Source organism: Bicyclus anynana, chromosome 21 (genome assembly GCF_947172395.1).
Source record: "Bicyclus anynana chromosome 21, ilBicAnyn1.1, whole genome shotgun sequence".
Classification (NCBI taxonomy): Eukaryota; Metazoa; Arthropoda; class Insecta; order Lepidoptera; family Nymphalidae; genus Bicyclus; species Bicyclus anynana.
Window position 1 is genome coordinate 10,655,243 of NC_069103.1, and position 23,006 is coordinate 10,678,248.

At 35.9% G+C, this 23,006-nt stretch overlaps 2 protein-coding genes across 2 annotated transcripts in view; both read right to left on the reverse strand.

Annotated features, from left to right (window-relative positions):
* LOC112044369 (uncharacterized) overlaps nt 1-23,006 on the reverse strand; it is a gene marked incomplete in the record, with an annotated part of 306,951 nt that overhangs the window by 195,061 nt on the left and 88,884 nt on the right.
* LOC128199255 (piggyBac transposable element-derived protein 4-like) lies at nt 11,397-14,343 on the reverse strand. Its single transcript, XM_052888010.1, has 2 exons — nt 13,804-14,343; nt 11,397-13,522 (listed from the first exon to the last, which is right to left on the reverse strand). The coding sequence occupies exons 1-2, from the start codon at nt 14,088-14,090 to the stop codon at nt 11,536-11,538; spliced, it is 2,274 nt and encodes a 757-aa protein (XP_052743970.1). The 5' UTR covers nt 14,091-14,343; the 3' UTR covers nt 11,397-11,535.

Consider the following 23,006-nt stretch of genomic DNA (forward strand, 5'->3'; position numbering starts at 1 on the left):
ATATATTATCCCCATATTCCTACGGGAACGGGAACCACGCGGGTAAAACCGCGCAACGTCAGCTAGTATTTAGATAAAGCCCTTACTATGTTAGTTTACTATACCTGTTAGTAGTAATTTTGACTAATAAATACCGGATTCACCAAATTATAATAAGTGTCGGATAGTTGAACCATGTTGTGTCACTTTCTTACTTTATGTCGAACTAGCGGATTCCCGTGACTTCGTCCGCGTAGATTTCAGCTTTTCACAAATCCCGCGTAAACCATGGATGTTATTATATATATAAACCTTCCTCTTCAATCACTCTATCTATTAAAAAAACCGCATTTAAATCCGTTGCGTAGTTTTAAAGATTTAAGCATACATAGGGACAGAGAAAGCGACTTTGTTTTTTCCTATATTGTAGTGATCATGACAAAGACAAAACTTACGAATAAGCTAAAGGAAACTTAAATCAGAAGGTTATGTAATTAGCTCTTATTATTAAACATTAATCACAAGACATGAAGGTTTCCCTTTTTCATATTGTATTTTAATTTTTTTTTATCTTTTGTCCAGACATTAAACATCAAAATCTATAAGAAACACATTCGCATTATCACCTTAGGTTCGACAACCTGCAATGGAGCTGCATGGTGGGTATCAACTCTAAATCGTCTCTCAGACTTGAGAGGCTTTGTACGACATTCAAATAAGCTAATAATAATTACCACTTCTTTAATTTATTTTGGTCTTAAATGGATCGTAATTTGCACCCAGTAACTAAATAATTCGAATTTCAAACCGCTACTAAAAGCTACTCAATAAAACATTATCGTAACTAAGTATTCATTCAATCGACGACAATTCCACCCCCCATCACAGTATTAGCCCGAGGGAAAGAGTTTTCAATATTTAATGGAAGGAAATACGTTTATTTCTAGATAATGGCATGTGGAATGAGTTTCGCATAATCCTTATTTGATCTGGGTCACCCGCGCCGCCCCGATAGCAAAACAATAACAAAGGTTATTAAAGTTTCTCCCGCGACGCGAGACAGCCATTTCTCCGACTAAATTTAATTTATTTATTTATTATAATTTAATATAATGTCATGGTATTCTAACATATTATGTCAATATTAGGTAGAGGTCTGGTGGGAGGCTTTGGCCGTGGCTAGTTACCACCCTACCGACAAAGACGTGCCGCCAAGCGATTTAGCGTTCTGACTACGTCGTGTAAAAACCGAAAGGGGCGTGGATTTTCATCCTCCTCCTAACAAGTTAGCCCGCTTCCATCTCAGATTTCATCATCACTTACCATCAGGTGAGATTGTAGTCAAGGGCTAACTTGTAAAGATTAAAAAAAAGGTAAAGTTTTTATACTGTTCTAAAAGAATAAAAATTAATCATTATATTTTCTGAAATTACCCAATTTTCTGGGCAATTTTATAAAGTACTAGCGGACAGCGTGATAGCGTAGTGGACATGACCTCTGCCTCCAATTCCGGAGGGTCTGGGTTCGAATCCGGTCCGGGGCATGCATGCACCTCCAACTTTCCGTGTGCATTTTGAGAAATTAAATAAAACGTGTCTCATAATGGTGAAGGAAAAACATCATGAGGAAACCTGCATACTAGAGAAAATTCTTAATTATCTGCGTGTGTGAAGTCTACCAATCCGCATTGGGCCAGTGTGGTGGACTACTGGCCTAACCCCTCTCATTCTGAGAGGAGATTCGAGCTCAGCAGTGAGAGAGTGATATGGGTTGGAATGACATATTACTGAGAACACAGATATAACTAGATTGATAAAGTGCCAATTCTTTGTACTGAAACCAGCGTACCCAGGGGCGTGGCCTAAATGGCTGTTTAATATTTAGTGAAAAATGAAATATGTCACCCTTAATTTAGAGTTGAATATTATTTATTCCTTTTGTCACAGAACAAAACAAGACTGCTAGTATATGCGCGGACACGCTTGCGTTGTTCCGCACAACCGGGTGTACGTGGGCCACGCCCCCTTGCTACTTCTATTGCTAAAAGCGTTAGCTTTTAGAATTGTCTGTTCTGTGACTGAGAATATAAATCAGAACAGGAACAAAAACGTATCGAAAACACATTACCTAGAACACTATCGCATTTATAATTCCAATAACAAAGCTATCATCCTCCACTCACTCAGGCATGTGCCTGACAAAACATTTCGTCCGCGCCTGATTAGGCAGCATTCACGGCGAAGGGTGAACCAGATTCAATCATTCAATCAAGCCCCTTCCAATACGTATTATTATTTGTATTCGGATATTATGTTTTGTGAATCGTATATTGTGTTGGAGTAAACATGGATACGAGTTGTATATGTATATGTGATATTATTGTATTTAAGAGATAGAGAAATGTTGATGCAGTGTTTGTGCATACTAAATAGATACCTACAATACTACATACACTGTCTCATGTACATTGGTAGTGGGGGCATGGGACAGTCTGTCACCGGCGCTTGACCGGGATGGTCATTTGCCATACTAGTGTAGAAATGAGCCAGTGATTAGCTTATCTTATAGTAAGAACGAGGGTCCATACAGTTATCATTTAGTTTTTAATTGTTATCATATTTTACGGAGGGGTCTGGGTTTGAATCCGGTCCAGGGCATGCAACTCCAACTTTTCAATGAAGTGCATTCTAAGAAATTAAATTAATATCACATGTCTAAGAAAAAGAAAAAGTACGTGAGGAAACCTGTATAACTGAGAATTTTCTTAGTTCATTTGTGAAGTCTGTCAATCCATATTGGGAACATCGTGGTGGACTATTAACCTAATTCCTCACATTCTGAGAGTACACTCGTATGCAACAATTAGCCGAATATTGGCTGTTAATGACGTCATAATTTCTGTTTAGGCACCTCACACACGCCATCACTACGACTAGTCATTGGCCGTGGTCCCAAAAGCTACGGCTGCAGCCAGATTTGTGGTCACGACCATAACAGGTTGCTTACAGGTTGGGCTACTTTGAAATGAAAATTCATTTATTTTCAAGTACGCTTAGTTTACAAGCACTTTTGAAACGTCAAGTTTGACTATTTGTAACGACTCTACCACCGGTTCGTAAGGCAGGTTCTGCTGAGACGAGCCAATAGATAAAACAATAAACTCAACGGATGCTCTTTTAAAAAATCATACGTTATTAAAATTTACGCGTTTACCAAAATCTTAGACGTTTGATACGTATGAAAGTATCCTTTACATTAATAGGGCATGCCTGAAACGTACCTAATTGCCTGCCTGAACCAGTTTCCGAAGTAAATTGTGCCACTATTTCTCTTAGCGAAATAACTTTTGAAATACTACTGAGTTTACGATGAATACCGATAAAAGTAACTTCTAATAAAAAGAAAAAAAAAACATGCTGAACGAATACAATATAGAACTTAAGCTAACTTATCCTAATAACTATACAAATCATGCCCACGTGGAATGGTGGCAAGAATACTGGCTGCATTTCCGCGCTGGACAGCCAGGCTGATCCTTTGCGCAAACAATGAGCCAGCCCTTCTGTCACCAGTCGAGGCAACTAGCCGCGGTGAAATTGTTCGATAAAATTTTTTGGCACTGCGACCCCATGGCCTAAGGGTCTCCACGGCAAAAGGTACAAATATATAACTCTCTGTCAGAGAGGCATACTTGAGCCACTTACCGGTTTCAGCTTTTTCTGCTGCGGCTCCCGGTCTTGATTCTGTCTCCCTGATATGACACGGTGCTAATGTATCGACACATGTAGCGTCCCACATTAGGGCCCGCCCCACTTCCCAGGGAACCAGCGTCAATCCATCAGGTATCTTGCATCATCCCGACTGATTCCTGACGGCTCGATTATCGCAGGAATATTTATGGTGGCAAGAGCCCTTTTTATTATATCATTAAGAGAGCCATGCCGAAATAGCCTAGTAACTTCTTAATATCAGTTAAATTTTCTTAAATACTAGCAGATGCCCCGCGATTTGTTCTACGTAATTCCCGTCCCTGTAGAGATACGGAGATAAAATAAACTAATGGTACTCGGTGAAGATGCAGCTCTCTAATAGTGAAAGAATTTTTTTAATTCGGTTAAGTAGTTTTTGAAATAAATCGTAACAAACAAACGAAAAATCCGATCTTAGTCAATCAACAAATATTAGTTTTGATTTTACAATATTCGGCAACGTTTTTCTATTACCTATATTTTTAGGATCTACATAGGCCTTATTATCGGGAATTTCTTCACGGTAGAGAGATTGGACTAATAACCGAGAGTTAGATCCCTAAATCTTTATTATCGTACTCACTCCTAACACACATTTCTGATAATTGTAGTGAAACTAAAATATTATTTCCTAGAAAGTTTCCAAAAGTTTAGCCCAAATACTGAATTAGATTGTACAAAGAATATTACAGTATACACTAAAACCGAGAGGGTAGGAGTTAGATACCTAAGAGGTCCCCAAACAGAGTCTGTTTGAGGACCTCTTAGGTATCTAACTCCTACCCTCTCGGTTTTAGTGTATACTGTAATATTCTTTGAAACTAATACCTAATACCTAAGAGGAACTAATATTTTAGTTTCAACAGAAATATTAAGTCCTATAGTGAGTTTTAAAATTTTTAACCTAAATACGAGCATAATATTACAATAGGTCACACTAAAAGGAACTATAACGACTGTATCTATCTTTGTATCCCACGATATTGTAGCAACAATTTTATTCTTGCAATGAACCATTTAATTAACCTCACCCCGCAGGTAATTGTGTTGCTATTTTCTTTGTAAGTGAATTCCATAATTGGTTCATGTATTTCCCAACATTAATGAGCGGCAATAACCAAGAATACGCTCTGTAAGTTCCAGTACAATGCTCACTCATCCAAAATGCAATATTAACATTCCTATTAAGTTTCCTTGATTGACTTGTACCTTAGCACGAACCACTTTTCGAATTTAATTGTATTGCTTCACCCTTTGCACGTAAGTTTCATAATTGGATCACATTTACCTTACTGTAAATGTTAGCAAATAATAAATTACATCTAGAGATTTCAACGGAAAAGTCTTTCACTTAAAACGTAATACTAACAAAGATTTTTTGTTATGTTTCTTTGATTTACAATTGCAGTATTGAACCACTTAGCGAATCAAAGTGTATAATTAACATTCCTGTTAAGTTTTCTTGATTGAATTGTACCTTAGCACGAACCACTTTTCGAATATAACTGTATTGCATCACCATTTGCACGTGAAGTTCATAATAGTTCACAATTACCTTACTGTAAATGTTAGCAAATAAGGAAATGCATTCAGAGATTTTAACGGAAACCTCTATCATTTAAAACGTAATACTAACAGAGAGTTTATGTTAAGTTTCTATAATTTACAATTGCAGTATTGAACCACTAAGCGAATTAACGTTCCTGTTAAGTTTCCTTGATTGACTTGTACCTTAGCACGAACCACTTTTCGAATTTAATTGTATTGCTTAACCCTTTGCACGTGAACATAATTGTATCACATTTACCTTACTGTAAATGTTAGCAAATAAGGAAATACATTCAGAGATTTCAACGGAAAACTCTATCATTTAAAACGTAATACTAACAGAGAGTTTATGTTAAGTTTCTATAATTTACAATTGCAGTATTGAACCACTAAGCGAATTAAAGTTCCTGTTAAGTTTCCTTGATTGACTTGTACCTTAGCACGAACCACTTTTCGAATTTAATTGTATTGCTTCACCCTTTGCACGTGAGTTTCATAATTGGATCACATTTACCTTACTGTAAATGTTAGCGAATAAGGAAATACATTTAGAGATTTCAACGGAAAAGTCTTTCATTTAAAACGTAATACTAACAAAGATTTTTTGTTATGTTTCTTTGATTTACAATTGCAGTATTGAACCACTTAGCGAATCAAAGTGTATAATTAACATTCCTGTTAAGTTTTCTTGATTGACTGGTACCTTAGCACGAACCACTTTTCGAATAAAACTGTATTGCATCACCATTTGCACGTGAAGTTCATAATAGTTCACATTTACCTTACTGTAAATGTTAGCAAATAAGGAAATGCATTCAGAGATTTTAACGGAAACCTCTATCATTTAAAACGTAATACTAACAAAGGCTTTCTGTTAAGTCTCTGTGATTTACAATTGCAGTATTGAACCACTTAGCGAATCAAAATGTGTTATTAATATTTCTGTTAAGTTTCCTTTATTGACTTGTACCTTTGTACAAACCACTTTTCGAATATAATTGTATTGCTTCACTCTTTGCACGTGAAGTTCATAATTGGATCACATTTAACTAACTCTAAAGCAAATAAGGGAATACATTCAGATATTTCAACGGTAAACTCTCTCATTTCAAACGTATAACAGAGAGTTTCTGTTAAGTTTCTATGATTCACAATTGCAGTATTGAACCACTTAGCGGAACAAATTGTATTGCTCTTCTACGTAACAACTTCAAACTGGTCCATTGTTACCTCACGTCGAATATCGACAAACAGTGAAATACGTTCAGAAATTTATTACAATAGATACTCAACTTTAGTCTTACAAGTTGGAAAAAGAAGTAGTCTGGGGAAATACTATTTCAATTCACTGCAAGCTTTTATATTGATAAAACATATTTATTTGTAAAGAAAGCTTAAGAAATAAATGTTTGTGACTCTTCTTCTTGTTTTTATTATTATTACCTTATTTTTTGCGTGCTAGGTTAATTGGTACGATATTACCTAATAACAAGCGTAGATGTCGCCTAAGATGTGAAGTAAACTTTATAAAAAAACTATAAAAATCAATTATGGATTATCATCATCATCATTATCAACCCGTATTCGGCTCACTGCTGAGCTCGAGTCTCCTCTCAGAATAAGAGGTGTTAGGCCAATAGTCCACCACGCCCAATGCGGATTGGCAGACTTTACGCACGCTCAATTCTCTTGTATGCAGGTTTCCTCACGATGTTTTTCCTCCAGCGTTTGAGACACGTGATATTTAATTTCTTAAAATGCACACAACTGTAAAGTTGAGGTGCATGCCCCGGACCGGATTCGAACCCACACCCTCCGGAATCGGAGGCAGAGGTCATATCCACTGGGCTGTCATGAGTAGAAATACAAATTAATATTAAAAATTAAAATATCAAGCCTCAATAGCTCAATGGTAATAACGGTTGGACTTATCACCGAGGGATGGTGGATCAATCCTCACTCCGTTGGTCTATTGACGTACCCACTCCTAGCACAGTCTTTCCCGACTAGTTGGAGGGGAATGGGAACATTGGTCATATTATTGAATATACGGCAAATATTCTTATTATAAAAAAAATACCTATTTCTTAGCAGAATTAACAAAATACTGTATTTAAATTAACTTTAATTAAATCTGGTGTATTAGAAATTAGCTAACTATTAAAATTAAATTACATGCAGGTTTATATGGCAAATGAAATTTAGTTGATGTTCTGAAACCATTAGTTAATTAACGCCCCAAGGATCATAGAATAAGGACTCTACAGTCCACACTTTTAATTAGTAAAGTGTTCGTAGTAAAAACAAAATCAACAAGTATAACAGAAAGCAAGCGACAACTCAAGAATGGCTTTAAAAATGAAAATTGAACAAATGAGCATCACTAGACTGAAGGAATAGCTATTCTCTGTTGGAAGCTTAGGCTCCATTTACATTGGTGGAGAATCGAAGCGAAGCATCGCGATACAATATGTTGTTTTAAATGATATCATTCGACTGTTATTGAGACGCTCTATCCAACAGTGGTAAATAATACAATTTTATTCATAATTACCTATTTATTTTTTGATTTTATATTTTATTAACTTATCATATTATCACAAAATTATCAACTTACCTAAATAAACGTGGTAGCTTTTCCAAATCAATAGTTATATTAAATAGAAATATTAAAAAATAACTCAAAGTAACCTCAAATTTTTAATCATTAGTTTTTTGATTTGCATCTCATTATGGAAGTAATTTTAAAAAGATTCCCATCAAAAGCGTGATCGCGTCGCTTCGCTTCGAGTTTTATTTATTTATTTACTTAAACAAACTACAACAAAATAACACAAAAGAGAAAAAAAAAGAAAGAAAACATTACTAATTAAAATACAAAACATTGATAGTAAAAATATACTTAACAATTTAAAAAAATATAAAAATTATATGAAATGCCCAAAAAACATTAATACCTACTCCATTAATAATAATTTAATGGATTTTAAAAACATCGGCGGTGGAGAGTGAAAAACGTCCAATTCAAAATTGTTACCAGTTAGAGCAAGCAAGCAAGCGCTAACGGCGCGTGCTGAGTCACTTTTTTTATTTTGCGCCGATGTGAATGGTGCCTTAGCTCAGCGCGTAGCGATTCTCCGTTGAAAGCATAATTGCAGTCAACTATTCGTTGACATCTGTTATCTAGAAGTCGTCACGTCCGCTGGGTTCGTGCTGAATTTGTAGTCTCCGTTGCGTTCTTGTACCGCGCCATTTAATTTATTTTGTTAAATCACGTGGTGCATATGTAATGTATGTGTTCTTAGCTTAGTGACGATAGAGAGATACTGGGCTCGATACCCAGCTTTGTTCAATGAGGAGGACTATTCTGTAACTATGTTTTTTATAACTCGCAAGCGCGAGTTTTACATCAATCTCTCTTAATCTAACTCGATACTATAGAAAGAGAAATACAGAGTTGAATTCGAAACTCGCACTTGTTATACAAAACATGGTTACAGAATAGCCCTCCTGGTCTGTTTTGGTATTACGTTTCGGAAGTAGTTAGTTACTTTGTACTGATGAAGAAGTACTGCAATTCGATTTAGATTTCCAATACGTTAGTGTGTAGAAAACCTTGAAAAATGTAAGTAGAAAAAAAAATTACCTAATAGTATCAGACAAGTAGCGTCAGGTGACATCGGTAAATAAAAATCTCTTACTTCGAAAAAAACTTCAAGATGATTTTTTAGTAATTCTTGAAACACACTGCACTTTTTAACCGTATCTATGCCAATTTTCATAAATATAACTTGAAAAGTTTTCGATTAATTTTCATGTTATTTGTATGTGTGTCACGATAAAAATTAATAGGCACGAGTAATCCTTTGTACATCTCTAAATATTCAGATAATACATATAATCTTTACCTGAACCTATTGCATTTAATACAATTAACAAATACAGTTACAAATAATTATAACAAAATTATAAGATAAATTTTAATAATAATAGGAGTTTAGACCCAATTCGCTGATCAATCATGGATAAGTCTGTAAGTATTAACACGAGGATGCCAATAAGAAAATACGTTCCAAAACGCAGCTTATACAAGGGTAAAGAATCTCCTAAAAATAAAATAAAGATAAAGGCTCTCGAAAATCAAAATGCCGAGCGTGCACCACTTTAACCCTTCCGATGTAATTGACGTCAGGTATTCATTGACATCTGCGCTCCGCTCCGTCCGCTGGATACGTGCGGAATTCATAATAGCAGTTGTTTCCTTTTCCTTTCATTACGAAGGGTTGAAGCTGTGTTCAAATGTGTGTGAAATTCCTAACTGACTCATTGGTCTAGTGGGCCAATGTGACTTCGTATCATGCAGTTCTAGGTCGGGTTACAAAATCTCTCTCTCTCTCTCATCTCTTGAAAGCCAGAATACCGAGTTTGCACCACTTTAACCCTTCCGACGTAATTGACGTCAGGTATTCATTGATATCTGCGCTCCGTTCCGTCCGCTGGATACGTGCGGAATTCATAATAGCAGTTGTTTCCTTTTCCTTTCATAACGAAAGGTTGAAGCTGTGAAATTCCTGACTCATTGGTCTAGTGGGCCAATGTGACTTCGTATCATGTAGTTCTAGGTTCGGCTACAAAATCTCTCTTTCATCTCTTGAAAGCCAGAATGCCGAGCGTGCACTTTAACCCTTCCGATGTAATTGATGTCAGGTATTCATTGACATCTGCACTCCGTTCCGTCCGCTGGATACGTGCGGAATTCATAGCAGTTGTTTCCTTTTCCTTTCATAACGAAGGGCTAAAGCTGTAAAATTCCTGACTCATTGGTCTAGTGGGCCAATGTGAATTCGTATCATGTAGTTCTAGGTCGGGCTATTAAATCTCTCTCTCTCTCATCCCTTGAAAGCTAGAATGCCCAACGTGCACCACTTTAACCCTTCCGACGTAATTGACGTCAGGTATTCATTGACATCTGCACTCCGTTCCGTCCGCTGGATACGTGCGGAATTCATAATATCAGTTGTTTCCTTTTCCTTTCAATACGAAAGGTTGAAGCTATGCTGTCTTAACTGACTCGTTAGTCCAATGGGCCTTTGTGGTTTCGGAACATATTGTGGTCTATGGTCGGGCGAGGAAAGATATGCTTTTCTTTAAATTAAGAAATTAATAATCATCATCATCTTCATTAACAACTCTCCTATCAGAATCAGAAGGGTTAGGCTAATAGTTTACCACTCTGGCACGAAGCGGATTGGCAGACTTAGGTACACACTTTTTTTTTTTTATTATTTTTTACAAGTTAGCCCTTGACTACAATCTCACCTGATGGTAAGTGATGATGCAGTCTAAGATGGAAGCGGGCTAACTTGTTAGGAGGAGGATGAAAATCCACACCCCTTTCGGTTTCTACACAGCATCGTACCGGAACGCTAAATCGCTTGGCGGTACGTCTTTGCCGGTAGGGTGGTAACTAGCCACGGCCGAGGCCTCCCACCAGCCAGACCTGGACAAATTAAGAAAATCTCAATATGCCCAGCCGGGGATCGAACCCAGGACCTCCAGGACACGTAGAGAATAAAAAAAATCTCAGGTGTGCAAGTTTCCTCACGATGTTTTTCTTTCACCATTTGAGAGACGTGATTTTTAGTTTCTTAATAATAATTGTTATACCTATTAATTACAACCTTTAATTACTTAACACATTCACTGCTTAAGATATTATTAAAATAATTAGGCAGAAACCAAATTTTTTTAAGGCGTATTTTGATTAAGTATATAGGTATGTTTAAAAATATGGATGAAAGTATATTGTTATTATTATTTTTTTAATAAAAAATAACCTTTTTCGGATCCGAGTGTTAGGCACATAGCGCGCCAGGTGCCGGTCACTCGGATCCGAGCGTAAGGGACAGCAATGGTTGGAATGGAACTACTCCACAGATTTCGATAATTCTTTTACATTTTAAATGCTATATTATCCCTAAGTAACATAGGGATATAGATAGTAAATAAAATATAATGCGCATTTGAATAATTATTTATTGAGGAAGACATTCATAAATCTGAGCGATACAATAATATTTATCAAAAATCAAATCAAAGCCATACAATCAAAAGTATCAGTACGTAATAATTATAAGTTTAATTGAAAACTTGTCACAGAATAAAGGTGAGTCACTCACATAAAGGTACAAAGGAATAAAAAATATTCTGAAAATTTTAACCACATAGGTAACAAAACAATAAAATTTAATGAAAACAATTATGAATGTGCTAGGCAGAAACATTTTGTACAGAAACCTGGAGAACCTTCACATTGCTTACATTCATAAATTGTTTGCACCCTTTTTTTCTGTGATTTGCAACCTTTGCATTCTTTTCGGACCACTTCGATAGTTTGTTTCGTGACTCTTCCTACTGTCTTAACTCTCGTCCGGGTCTTTTCTATTTTTGTGAGTTCGTGTTTCACTTTCAAAACATTGCGTCGATTTACATCATTAGGATCAGGTAAAAGCTTCTCCAGTATCTTCATACGGAAATCATATAGATTTAATTTGTCATTCGCCGAAAATGTATTGTACAAGTGCAATGCATTAGTAAGGCTCATTTGCAGCATATGCACAAACAGCTTCTTGTACCAACGCAGCGTCTTCCTTTGGACTGGATAGTATGCCAACATCTGATCTTGAAGATCAACACCCGACATAAAATTATTGTAATGAACGATTGCCATTGGTTTCACTACTATAGATCCTCTTTTGGAAGTAGTCTCCATCATCTCACTACCGTGTTCTGTAGAAATATACAGAACGTATCGCTTATCCCTCCATTTTCCGACATGAACGCCGTTCAAGAACAAGGATTTGTTTTCTCCCTTTTCCAGTGAAACAGAGCCAATTTCGACGGGATTATCTTTCCTGTTTTTTCTTAACGTTCCTGTGCAGTATGTCTGTCGATCTAGCAATTTCACAGCCAGGCCATAAGAATTATAATAATTATCCATGTATACATGATGGCCACAGTCCAGTCTCTCTTCTAGTAGTTTGAAGACAATCTTACTACTATGTCCTTGCCCTGATGTCTCATCATTAGCACCGGCGTAAACTTGAAATTTCAAGACCGTACCATCTGGTTCTGCTAAAACATAGAGTTTAATGCCATATTTATGCCGTTTGTTTTTTATATATTGTCGGAACAGCAACCGACCGCGCCACAATACCATGGACTCATCCAATGATAGCTCTTTACCTGGACAGTAAATAGTTTTCATTTTATTGTTAAAATGATCCATGAATGGTCGGATTTTATTGAGACGGTCTTCTTCACTGGTTACAGACGTAAAGTGTAGGCATCGTAAAATAAGTAAAAAACGATTTCGTGACATGAATTGTCCGAAGCATGGAATATTAAACAAATAGTGTCGTTTCCAATAATCACTTAAACGGTTTAGTCGAATTGTTCCTGTGTGAAGAAGGAGTCCTAAAAATGTCAGCAGTTCTTCCTTTGTTAAATCTTTCCAAGATTTTATTCTGGAGTTTTGTTTGACGTTTTGTGCATTACCGACTCTTATTGCGTTCGCGTTGGTCTCGCGAACTATAAGATCTAACAACTCGTCATCAATCATTAGTCGGAATGCTTCGTAAGGATCAGTTGGAGGCGGCACTAAGAGTTCCTGTTCCTTAGTAAACTCTAAGCTTTTCATGGAGCTTGGATCACTGCTCCAGGTGGTAGTGGCTCCTTGACCAGAGGGTGAGTTATTGGGTGATAGATAAAAATCATCGGGTAAGTCTGGAGTACGACTTCCAGATCTCCGAACAGCCATAATTGATGGAGAGACGTCATCACGTTCTGGCGAAAGGTTGGGGGTGATCGCATCGGATCTCAGAAGAGATACGCTAGGTGTTGAACTGGTAGGGTTAATTGGTATATCCGGCAAAAAATCTCCATAGTCCTGTACGATATTCGGCGATGTAGGACGGCAGTCAATTTCAGAATTGAATTCAAAGCTACCGTCTCCATCAAATTCCAGTAGTCGAGGCGCTGACTTCGATGCTGAGGAACTATTTAGATCTGGTAACTTCAACGATTGAGTAGAATTATTACGCGTGGGGCCATCCCTAAATGAAGGTCTTAATCGCTTACATTGAATGATAGCCCTTCCATCTGACTCACATAAACCACGTTTTGATGCAGATGAACTTGAAGGTTGAGGTGGTGGTACACAGCTGACTGTCTTTGAGGCAGGTGACCTTTAAATAAAATTAAATGGAATTAAGTACAATTTACTGTTATTATTGAGTTCAATCAATTTAATTTCATAATAAATATTTTTAAGCATTTTTTGATGGTAACTACACCTCTTTGAGACGGTTCAAAGCAATGAGGAATTTGGCTTTTGAGGCTTAGTGATTAAAGTGTCAAGGATGGAATCCTGAAGGAACGGGTTCGATTCCCACTCGGAGATTTCATTTTCCACATTGTTTTCAAATATTTATTGTCATGCGTTCATAACATCATTAGTTAGTCATACCTTGAAGGTTGAGCTAGTGGTATATGGCTTGTCGTCTTTGGGGCAGATGACCTTGAAGGTTGAGCTGGTGGTACACGGCTGGTCGTCTTTTGCTTCAGTCTAGTATCAAAGATACTATCATCACTGCCGCAACTAGAAGAGTCCTCTGAACTTGAAGAGTCTTCATCAGCTCTTTGAGAATACACATCCTCATCACTATAGTCAGACTCATAGTCATCACTTTGCCGACGCTTTTTTCTAGAACTACTCGTAGATTTACTTCCAGACGGTCCAGCCTTATTGTCCATTTTAGTGCAAAAATAGCTTTGATACGATCGTGTGTAAAAGTCACAATTACACTGTTATAATGAAACCAATACGCGTTTTCGTAAGTTGAATATGTTTCAGAGCGGTCGCGCAAACCAACATAAACTCACCTCAAACGCCGGCGGCTTACTGACTACTACAAAATGCACAGGCCGGTCACTCGGATCCGAGTGCGCGGCACCGCTACTATCCCCCCTCCCAACTCGGATCCGAGTAGTGAGCACTAAATGTGTTAATTTATCATCTAGGTTAAACTAGTAAAAGACGTCAATCCACTAGATTTCACCACTGTTCAATTTCGAGAGAGTTTTCATGGCGGCCGTAAGTAAATACCCCAATCTAGGAGCACCTTGCATCCAGCCTTTCAAAAAGAAAATGCGAAAGGAAAATAAAATTGCAAAAATAATCACACACAGTGTATTTATTTTCAAAAATATTGAAGTAAGATATTTTCGATACATATTCAACCAGCGAACGAATGTACACACTTTGTGATCATCGCAAAGTACGTTCTCTGCGTCAAAGAATTTCCTCTCGAGTCTGCGGTAACTGAGCACGGGAAATATAATAAGCATGAGATATTCATAGGAATCTTTTGTCAAGCAAAATATTAAAATTTTCTATTTCGCCGATTCAATATTCGAGAGCTAGTAATATTTTTCAACAATATTATGTTATTAGATATTGTTGACTACTCTCTTATTTAGTTATTTTCAGATTCTATATAACTTTAACAGGATTTATTTTGTAGAATCGGGAACATTGGAATAATTCCATTCATAGAAGTTCATGGGATATAAACATCAGTATTTTCAGAAAATAATTAATGAAATAATCTTTATTATACACCACATGAGAAATAATTACTCGTAAAAATAAATAAACAAATCAGTAACCAATATACAATTGATACTTTATCTGTTCCAAACAACCAATAATTTAAAATAATAAAAAAGAAAAAAAGTAAATGGAATAGGTAAAGTACACAGACATATTTATATACATAAATATAATATCTATGAAATATACATACAGATATAACAAACTTACTTACAAAATACATGATTACAGAATGTAAAAACAAGACTCATGTCAATCACTAGCTGACGCCGATAGATACTAGATACTATATAGCCTATCGCTTTCCTCGGTAAATGGGCTATCTAACACTGAAAGATTTTGTCAAATCGAACCAGTAGTTTTTGAGATTAACGCGTTCAATCAAACAAACAATCAAACTCTTCAGCTTTATAATATTAGTATAGATATCAAGATATAAGTAATATTTGAATATGTTAGAAATCAAACAGTAATTAAAATACTAGATACAACATCAAATTGATTTTAAATCTATACTAATATTATAAAGCTGAAGAATTTGTATGTTTGATTGAACGCGATAATCATAGGAACTACTGGTCCTATTTGAAAAGTTCTTTTAGTGTTAGATAGCCCATTTATCGAGGAAGGCAATAGGCTATATATTATCCCCGTTTTCCCACGGGAACGAGAACTACGCGGGTGAAACATCATAGCGTCAGCTAGTCTTTTTATAAAACCAAAAATGCATTTAAAATCTACCGAACAGGACAAAATTGCATTTAAGTAATTTATTTTTGCCTAAAAGTTGTCTCCTACTGTCGATTTGTAGCAATAAATAGCTTCAGCTGGGAGATAAGGCGGCTTCCAGTTAAATTTATGAGCGAATTTCGCTTTAAGCGGTAAAGAGTTAAAGGCTGTATATTTTTGTGACTGCTTTTTGTAAGTCACTTTTCTCTCGCTTTCAATTTAATTCTAGCTCAATTGCTTTGGAAGCAGTTTTAAAAGGCAATAATTTTTTTTTTGATCGGATAGTTGTTTTCTATTCACCTACTTCAATTCGAAAATATTACTAAAACTATTTATGAGGTTCTGATTTTATTTTTACTTATAATTTATTTATTAGTGATGTTAAGTCGTCCATCCCGGTCATTATTATTAAATCTTATAAACATCACATTTTATGATCAACCCACATTAGAATCGTTTTTCTAATGATGGTAAGCTTAATAAAAAATTATTTGGTGCTAAAGACTGACTACTCTTAGTCGCTCTTTAGCACCAAATACTCTACTACCCTATTGGTCTAGCTATTATAGAGGTCAAAGGTAATGAAGATGATTGTATTATTTTTTCGTTTTCATTGCTAGCTTTTGTTCTCTATTATGTAAAAAAATATATGTAAAAAATAATATGTAATTACCTCAATCAATTCAATCTGTTCCAAACTTTTAAATTTGTTTAAGCTTAAGCCTCAATCGCTCAACGGTAAGAGCGGTCGGACTCATCACCGAGGAGTGGTGATTCGATCCCCGCCTCGTTGGTCTATTGTCGTACTCACTCCTAGCACAGTCTTTCCCGACTAGTTGGAGGGGAATGGGAATATTGGTTATATTATAAAAGAGATGGCTAATATTCTTAAAAAAAAAATTGTCAAAGTTTAAAAGTTAACAAAAATATAGTCAGACACGTTTTTGATTTGTCGGGTATAAAATACAATATCAAGCACTGCGCCACGGCGTGCAAAAAATAAAAAAAAAAACTGACATATTTCTCTAACAAAGCTAAGTTAATAATTCTTAATTTCTCTAAATATCAAAACAAAATGGTGAAAGCTTCCAAGCTGGCGCAGACACTACAATTTTATTAAGCTAGTTAGCTAACAGTGATAATTCCGTTGGGGCCGCGTTCGCAAAAATGATTAAGCCGGTGAATCCCGCCGCCGCAAACTTGTTCGACGCCCGTGCCGCTGACATCTGCTCTTTTTTACTTGCTGTTGCTTTATTTCTCGGTTTGAGTTGATCGCACATTGCCGCAAAACCGTATCTCTTTCAGTCAATTTCCTTTTCAGGATTCCTGCTGCCTGTCCGCGAATGATTTAGGAATCCGTTTGTAAGTTATTAAGGTTTTAAGAGCTAATTTTTGTTAGAGTTGTTAGTAAGCAAGATGTATTTGACGTAATGGCACCAAATGGCTCAGATAATTTGTAGACCATTTTGGTGGACAGCGTTTTCGGACGTTTAATAATAAGTATAATTTAAAATTTAAATTTAAGACTATTTAAGTCTCGAAAATTTTAATATTTTTTTACTATTCAATAGAATGAAATATGAACAATTAAAGATGGTTTCAAAAAGTGTCAAATACTCTAAATTTAAAGTATTGAATCGAAATGGGAATATTGGTCACATTGAAAAGATATGGCAGATGTATTTTAAAAACGACTTATAATCCAAACGCTTGTTAGTTTGAGAGTTGGAACGAAACTAGTCCAATGTTGTCTCTAGATCCCTCCAATTTAAGTTCGGTCTCTTAACCGTTGCGCTAATTGCTAATGTGCATCTACCGTTCTCGATAAAAAGAGAGACTGAAAGTTTCACTAATAACGTATCAGACTGAAATTGTTGTAAAACCACTTGCTCGCTTGCTTTTGCGGTTCTTACGGCAATGTGTAAACAGCTTTACACCTTTTATTTAACGTCGAAGTTTCTCTGTGCGACCCTTAGTTTTCACGATAAAATTTTCTAAAATTATTTAGCTTCATTTACTTCGAGAAATTTCTGTTGGTAATTTTGTTACTTTAGTTGGAACAAGGCTATTTCTTGTAGACTCATATTGCAATTTCTTTTATTACACAATTAGTTGAAAATCTTTGGTTGGTGGTTTATAACATATAGTCATATAGTCAAAAGGGTTTTTCCTGAACGTTTAATTAGTAGTCCATAGTGGATTATCTGGTTAGTTCGTCAATCCATACTAATATTAGAGGTAAAGTTTGTGTGTTGTTGTCGGTATAATCTCTGGATCAACGGAACCGAATTAGATTTTTTTTACCACTATAAAGCCACATTATTTGCGACTGTCATAGGTTATATTTTATCCCAGTATTCACACGAAAACGGAACTACGCTGGTAAACCGCAGGGCTAGTGTAATATGTAACTATTAGATAACTATATTCTTTTCTATATTCTTAAAAGAAATGAAGCTAGTAGTTAGCGTACAATTAACTTAAGCTGTTTCCTGTTCTTTCATCCGCGTAATTTGTTTTTTTTCTTAGGACCGTTCTCAAAGAAAAAAAGCCTGTACAATATGTGTCTCTAAGCTAAGATTAGCCTACAACAGGAATCTATTAGGTAGTTTTCGTTATTCGTTACGAATAAAAAAAAGAGAAAAAAAATGTTAGACGCCAAGGCAAAATTCCTGGACCAAATCCATCTATTTTTTAAAAAAAGCTCGTATTTTATAGTCTGATCCAAGGATATCACGAAACTAACCACTGTACCAACGAGGGATATACCTGCAGCTTACGTAACAATAGAAGTTATGTATTTATATACACTTATCTGGATTCATGAAAAATAAAATGCACCACGTTAACTCCGTGTGGGTGTTTTAAAAAGCAGAATATACAGGGCAGCTTGGTCCGCCGACATTTTTAACTCTCTCCAGGGAGACATACGCCGATTTACTGTGCGAGTACTAAAAAAAGCATTCTGAATTTTGTTAACATAGCCGCATGCTGCCAGGTAATTGTCAATTGTTTTTCAGGAGACTTTCAAAATTCAAATTTTGGTACAGTTGTATTACTGAAATCTGGGCGACTGAGGTGCGTCGGTATTTTTTTTTATTTTTCATTTTAATTTTTTTTTAAACTTTTTACCCGACAGCAAGAAGGGTTATGTTTTTCGCGTATCTTGTATATACGTATGTAATATTCTTTATTACCTTTTATCTGGCGCTGCATGTTTATCTTAAATACGTAAGTACGTATGTACGTACGTGATAGCCCAGTGGATGTAACCTCTGCCTCCGATTCCGGAGGGCGAAGGTTCGAATCCGGTCCGGGACATGCACCTCCAATTTTTCAGTTGTGTGCATTATAAGATATTAAATATCACGTGTCTCAAACGGTGAAGGAAAACATCGTGAGGAAACCTGCACACCAGAGAATTTTCTTAATTCTCTGCGTGTGTGAAGTCTGCTGTGTGGTGGACTATTGGCCTAACCCCTCTCATTCTGAGAGGAGACTCGAGCTCAGCAGTGAGCCGAATATGGGTTGATAATAATGATGAAATGTACGTACGTAAGTGTGTATGTTTGGTCCTCCTTTGTGCTGCAGCTAATAAAACGAATTAGCTGAAATTTGGAATGGTAAAATCAATGGTGCCTGCGGGATTTGTGATAAACTGAATATTGCTACGCGAGTAATATATATTGCTACCAAAGCTCCAAGACTGCTACGGTCTGGTGTGGTAGAAGCATAAACTGTCAAATTTTCAGCTTTCATAAAAAGAGATCCATTATTATATTATAAGCCTTACATTTGATTTCACTGTCACGACAGAGTTTCCACAACCTTGGTACTGTAATCCTTAAGCTAATTTCACTTTCAATGTTTGTTCAAAAACCGCATAAACACGAAATACACGAAACGCGTAACTCTTATTCCACTAAGCATAAAGGCTAAATTTCAATACATGATACAATTTAATCTGTGAATTTGCGCAATACGGGCAGTTAGCACGTGGATTTTTATGTGAGCATAAAATTTCACTTTGAGTTACGCGTATACGTAGCTTAGGGATCTTAAGCTTGGATTACATGGAACTAGAAAATACTTGGAACAATTAGTATAAATATTATACTTTCGAAAAAATGCTGTTGGTGATAGAATCTCATTAGAAATCATTGTAACGGGATTCGTCAACGATGAGTTTAATATTAATAAACTGGTTCAGGCCTGTTAAAATATCAAACTATTTAAATATTATAATCTAAATTATAAAATAAGGTAATGTTAAAAGCTAAGCTTAATTTAGCTAGAATTAAGTAAATTTAAATTTGTGTAATTTGTTAATCACTAACGGATTCAATAAATAAAATATAAATGGGATAAAAAATCAAAGAGCTTTAAAGCCCTTTCGAATACCATCTCTGTCATTTTATTTTGAGTTTCAAAATCAAAATTGGACCACTTCAGTGATGAGTCCACACTTATGTAGTCCCGCCCTTATGCTTCCGAAAAAGCGGGTCGTTATCGAATAAAACGGGTGTGTATGGCGTTGGCTACAATTCGGTTCGTTGATTCCCCTCATTTCGTATGCCACAGTCGTCACATTGGGGCGCGAATCGTGTCGGGAGGCTTTTGTTTGGCTTTTCCTTTCACAACGATTTTCTTAATTATCTAAAGTAAATCATTGTAAACGCATTGCGTGTTTGTCAGTGCGCTCCGTTTTAACCTCGAGGTCAATACATGAGTCCTAAATTTTTATTTTGTCTGTTTGTGGCATCGTAGCTTTTAAAGTAACATATGTTAACCCCAAATGCATATACCATATACCATAAGTCGAATTAAGACGAATTTAGCGGCATTAGCCAGACATGGCCTCTCTAGAAATGCAGCTAGTTCTATATTAGAACGAGTATCCGAAGCTGCTCTAATGGGATCTTACCAAATTTGGCTAGGGAGGGAGAACAACACGAGCAGAGAACGGGGAGTGTTGATCGATCGTCAAGGAATTCCTTAACCCTACGTTCTGTAGTCACAAGTTCAGGACTCTGCTCGGATGCAATGGACCCGGCACCCGCACGGTGAATCCATGGAATGCTAAGATATTCGTATCAACATTTCCTAGAGTTAAGAATAACCATGAGATTATTTGTCATACGAAATCTTGCAATTCATACGAAAATGTTGGAATTAGGTATACGTAGTTTCTGTGTGCGAATTTGCACCGATCCCCAAATTTTAATTTTTAGCAAAAATTGTGTTGATTGTATAATCGTATTTGTCAGTAAATACAACATAAAGGAGATGGTCCATTTCAGGTTCACTCTTGTACCCCGTATCATCAAAATTTAAAAAATACTATAATTTTATTAAAATTTAATAGACTGAATAAATATAACTAAATAAAAAGAAATAAATAAAATAAAAACCCAAGTTTTTGAATTAAATCAAGATGGCGCCCATATGACAACCTATGACATGACAATTGACAGCAAAAGTCAAATTGACTACTGCATTGAAAACGTCATCAATCCGCCATTATTACCCATATTAGTGTTGCATTTCTTGGGAGAGAATGAATATTATTTCGAAAGAATTAAAGTAAATTCGTAGATTTGTATAATCAAAAATAGTGAAAAAAAATATTTTCTTTTATTTCCGCCAGGGTACAATGACTGATCCTGGGCTCCATACAATTTTGGACCATCTCCTTTTAAACTTAAACAAAAATTGTGATGATTCTGTCAAGCATGTATAATCGTATTTGTCAGTAAATAGAACATAAATTTTTCCAACAGAAAACATGAGTTTCTTTTTAAAATGTTGTGATACTTACCTACTTGACTAACTTTCTTTCCGGCTTATGTCCAAAGTTGCTACTTTTTATTTATTCTTAAGACGACTGCTAAAGTATAAAACTTAATTTTATTAGCAGAGACTTTGTCTAAGTATCCAAAACTCTGTTTTACTTGTCCAACATTGAGCTTTGTAAACTTTTGGTTACAAAGTACTTTGTTTGTTTAATACATTGACAATATCCTTCGCTTTCGGTAAATCAATATTGACAATACATTCCAGTTTTTTACTCCTAATATTATGGTAGTTGAAAGTATAATTTCGACAGTGTATGAATATATTAGGGTAAAATGTACTTGGAGAAGAAAAACTCTTTGAAAATTATAGTTAGATAAAGTGCATCATTAACAACCTATATATTCGACTCACTGTTGAATACCAGTCTCCTCTCAGAATGGTTTAGGGGTTAGGCTTTAGTCCACCACGCTGGCTCAATGCAAATTGACAGACTTCACATGCACTTCAGTAGTCGTGGCGTGAAAGAGTAACAAATATCCATACAAACACACACAAACTTTCGCCTTTATAATATTAGTGTGATTAGTAGGATATATTATTTTTAACTTTTTTTAAAGTAAAACGCACACATTCACAACACTGACAAACTATTAAGTACAACAATACGAACAGAATGCTGAGATAGTCTCAACTTTGTTTACCTTAATATTCTGGGTTTATTTTCTTATCGGCGGCGAATCTCCTAAACTACTGCCCAATGTTTCAACAGTCCGGCGAGCGTGCAGTCCTCTAAACTTTTTCTATAAAGACGGGACTATGTTGTGACTTCAGATATTTCTTCGATAACAAGCAAACTTTCGCCCTGCCCCATAAAGACTATTGGATGTTTGCGCGATTTTTGGGACTATGCCAAAATACTTCCTTAGTTATGACTGACTCTGAGATCGTTATCTTTTATTTTTATTTATTCACGGCAGTAGTAACTTGGTGAATTAAACTTTCATTTTAATTGCACCAAGATAGTTTAATGATCAGGATGAACGATTAAGAATAGTGCCTTTATAGCACAGTGGATATGACCTCTGCTTTTTTCTGGTTCAAAAGTCATGGGTTCAAATCCGGTCCGGGGTATGCACTTGCTACCTTTCAGTTAAGTGCATTTTCAGAAATAAAATACCACGTATCCCAAACGGCGAAGGTAAAACATCGTGAGGAAACCTGCATACCTGAGAATTTACTTAATTCTCTAATTACCAATCCGCATTTGGCCAGCGTGGTGGTTAAAGACCTAACTCTTATTCGGAGCTTCGAGACGAGACTTGTGCTCAACAGTGAGCCGTATTTGGGTTGTTGATGATGAGTTTAAGGATAGGTCTTCCACCACTCAATTAATCTAAATAGTTACATCAACCCTAATAATATGATCAAAATATATTTTATTTTTAGCTAAATTAATAACTTGTAATGAGTAGTTTTATTGGCAAACTTAATATTATGCTACGAATGATTATAAGTTAAGGCTAAAGTTTAAA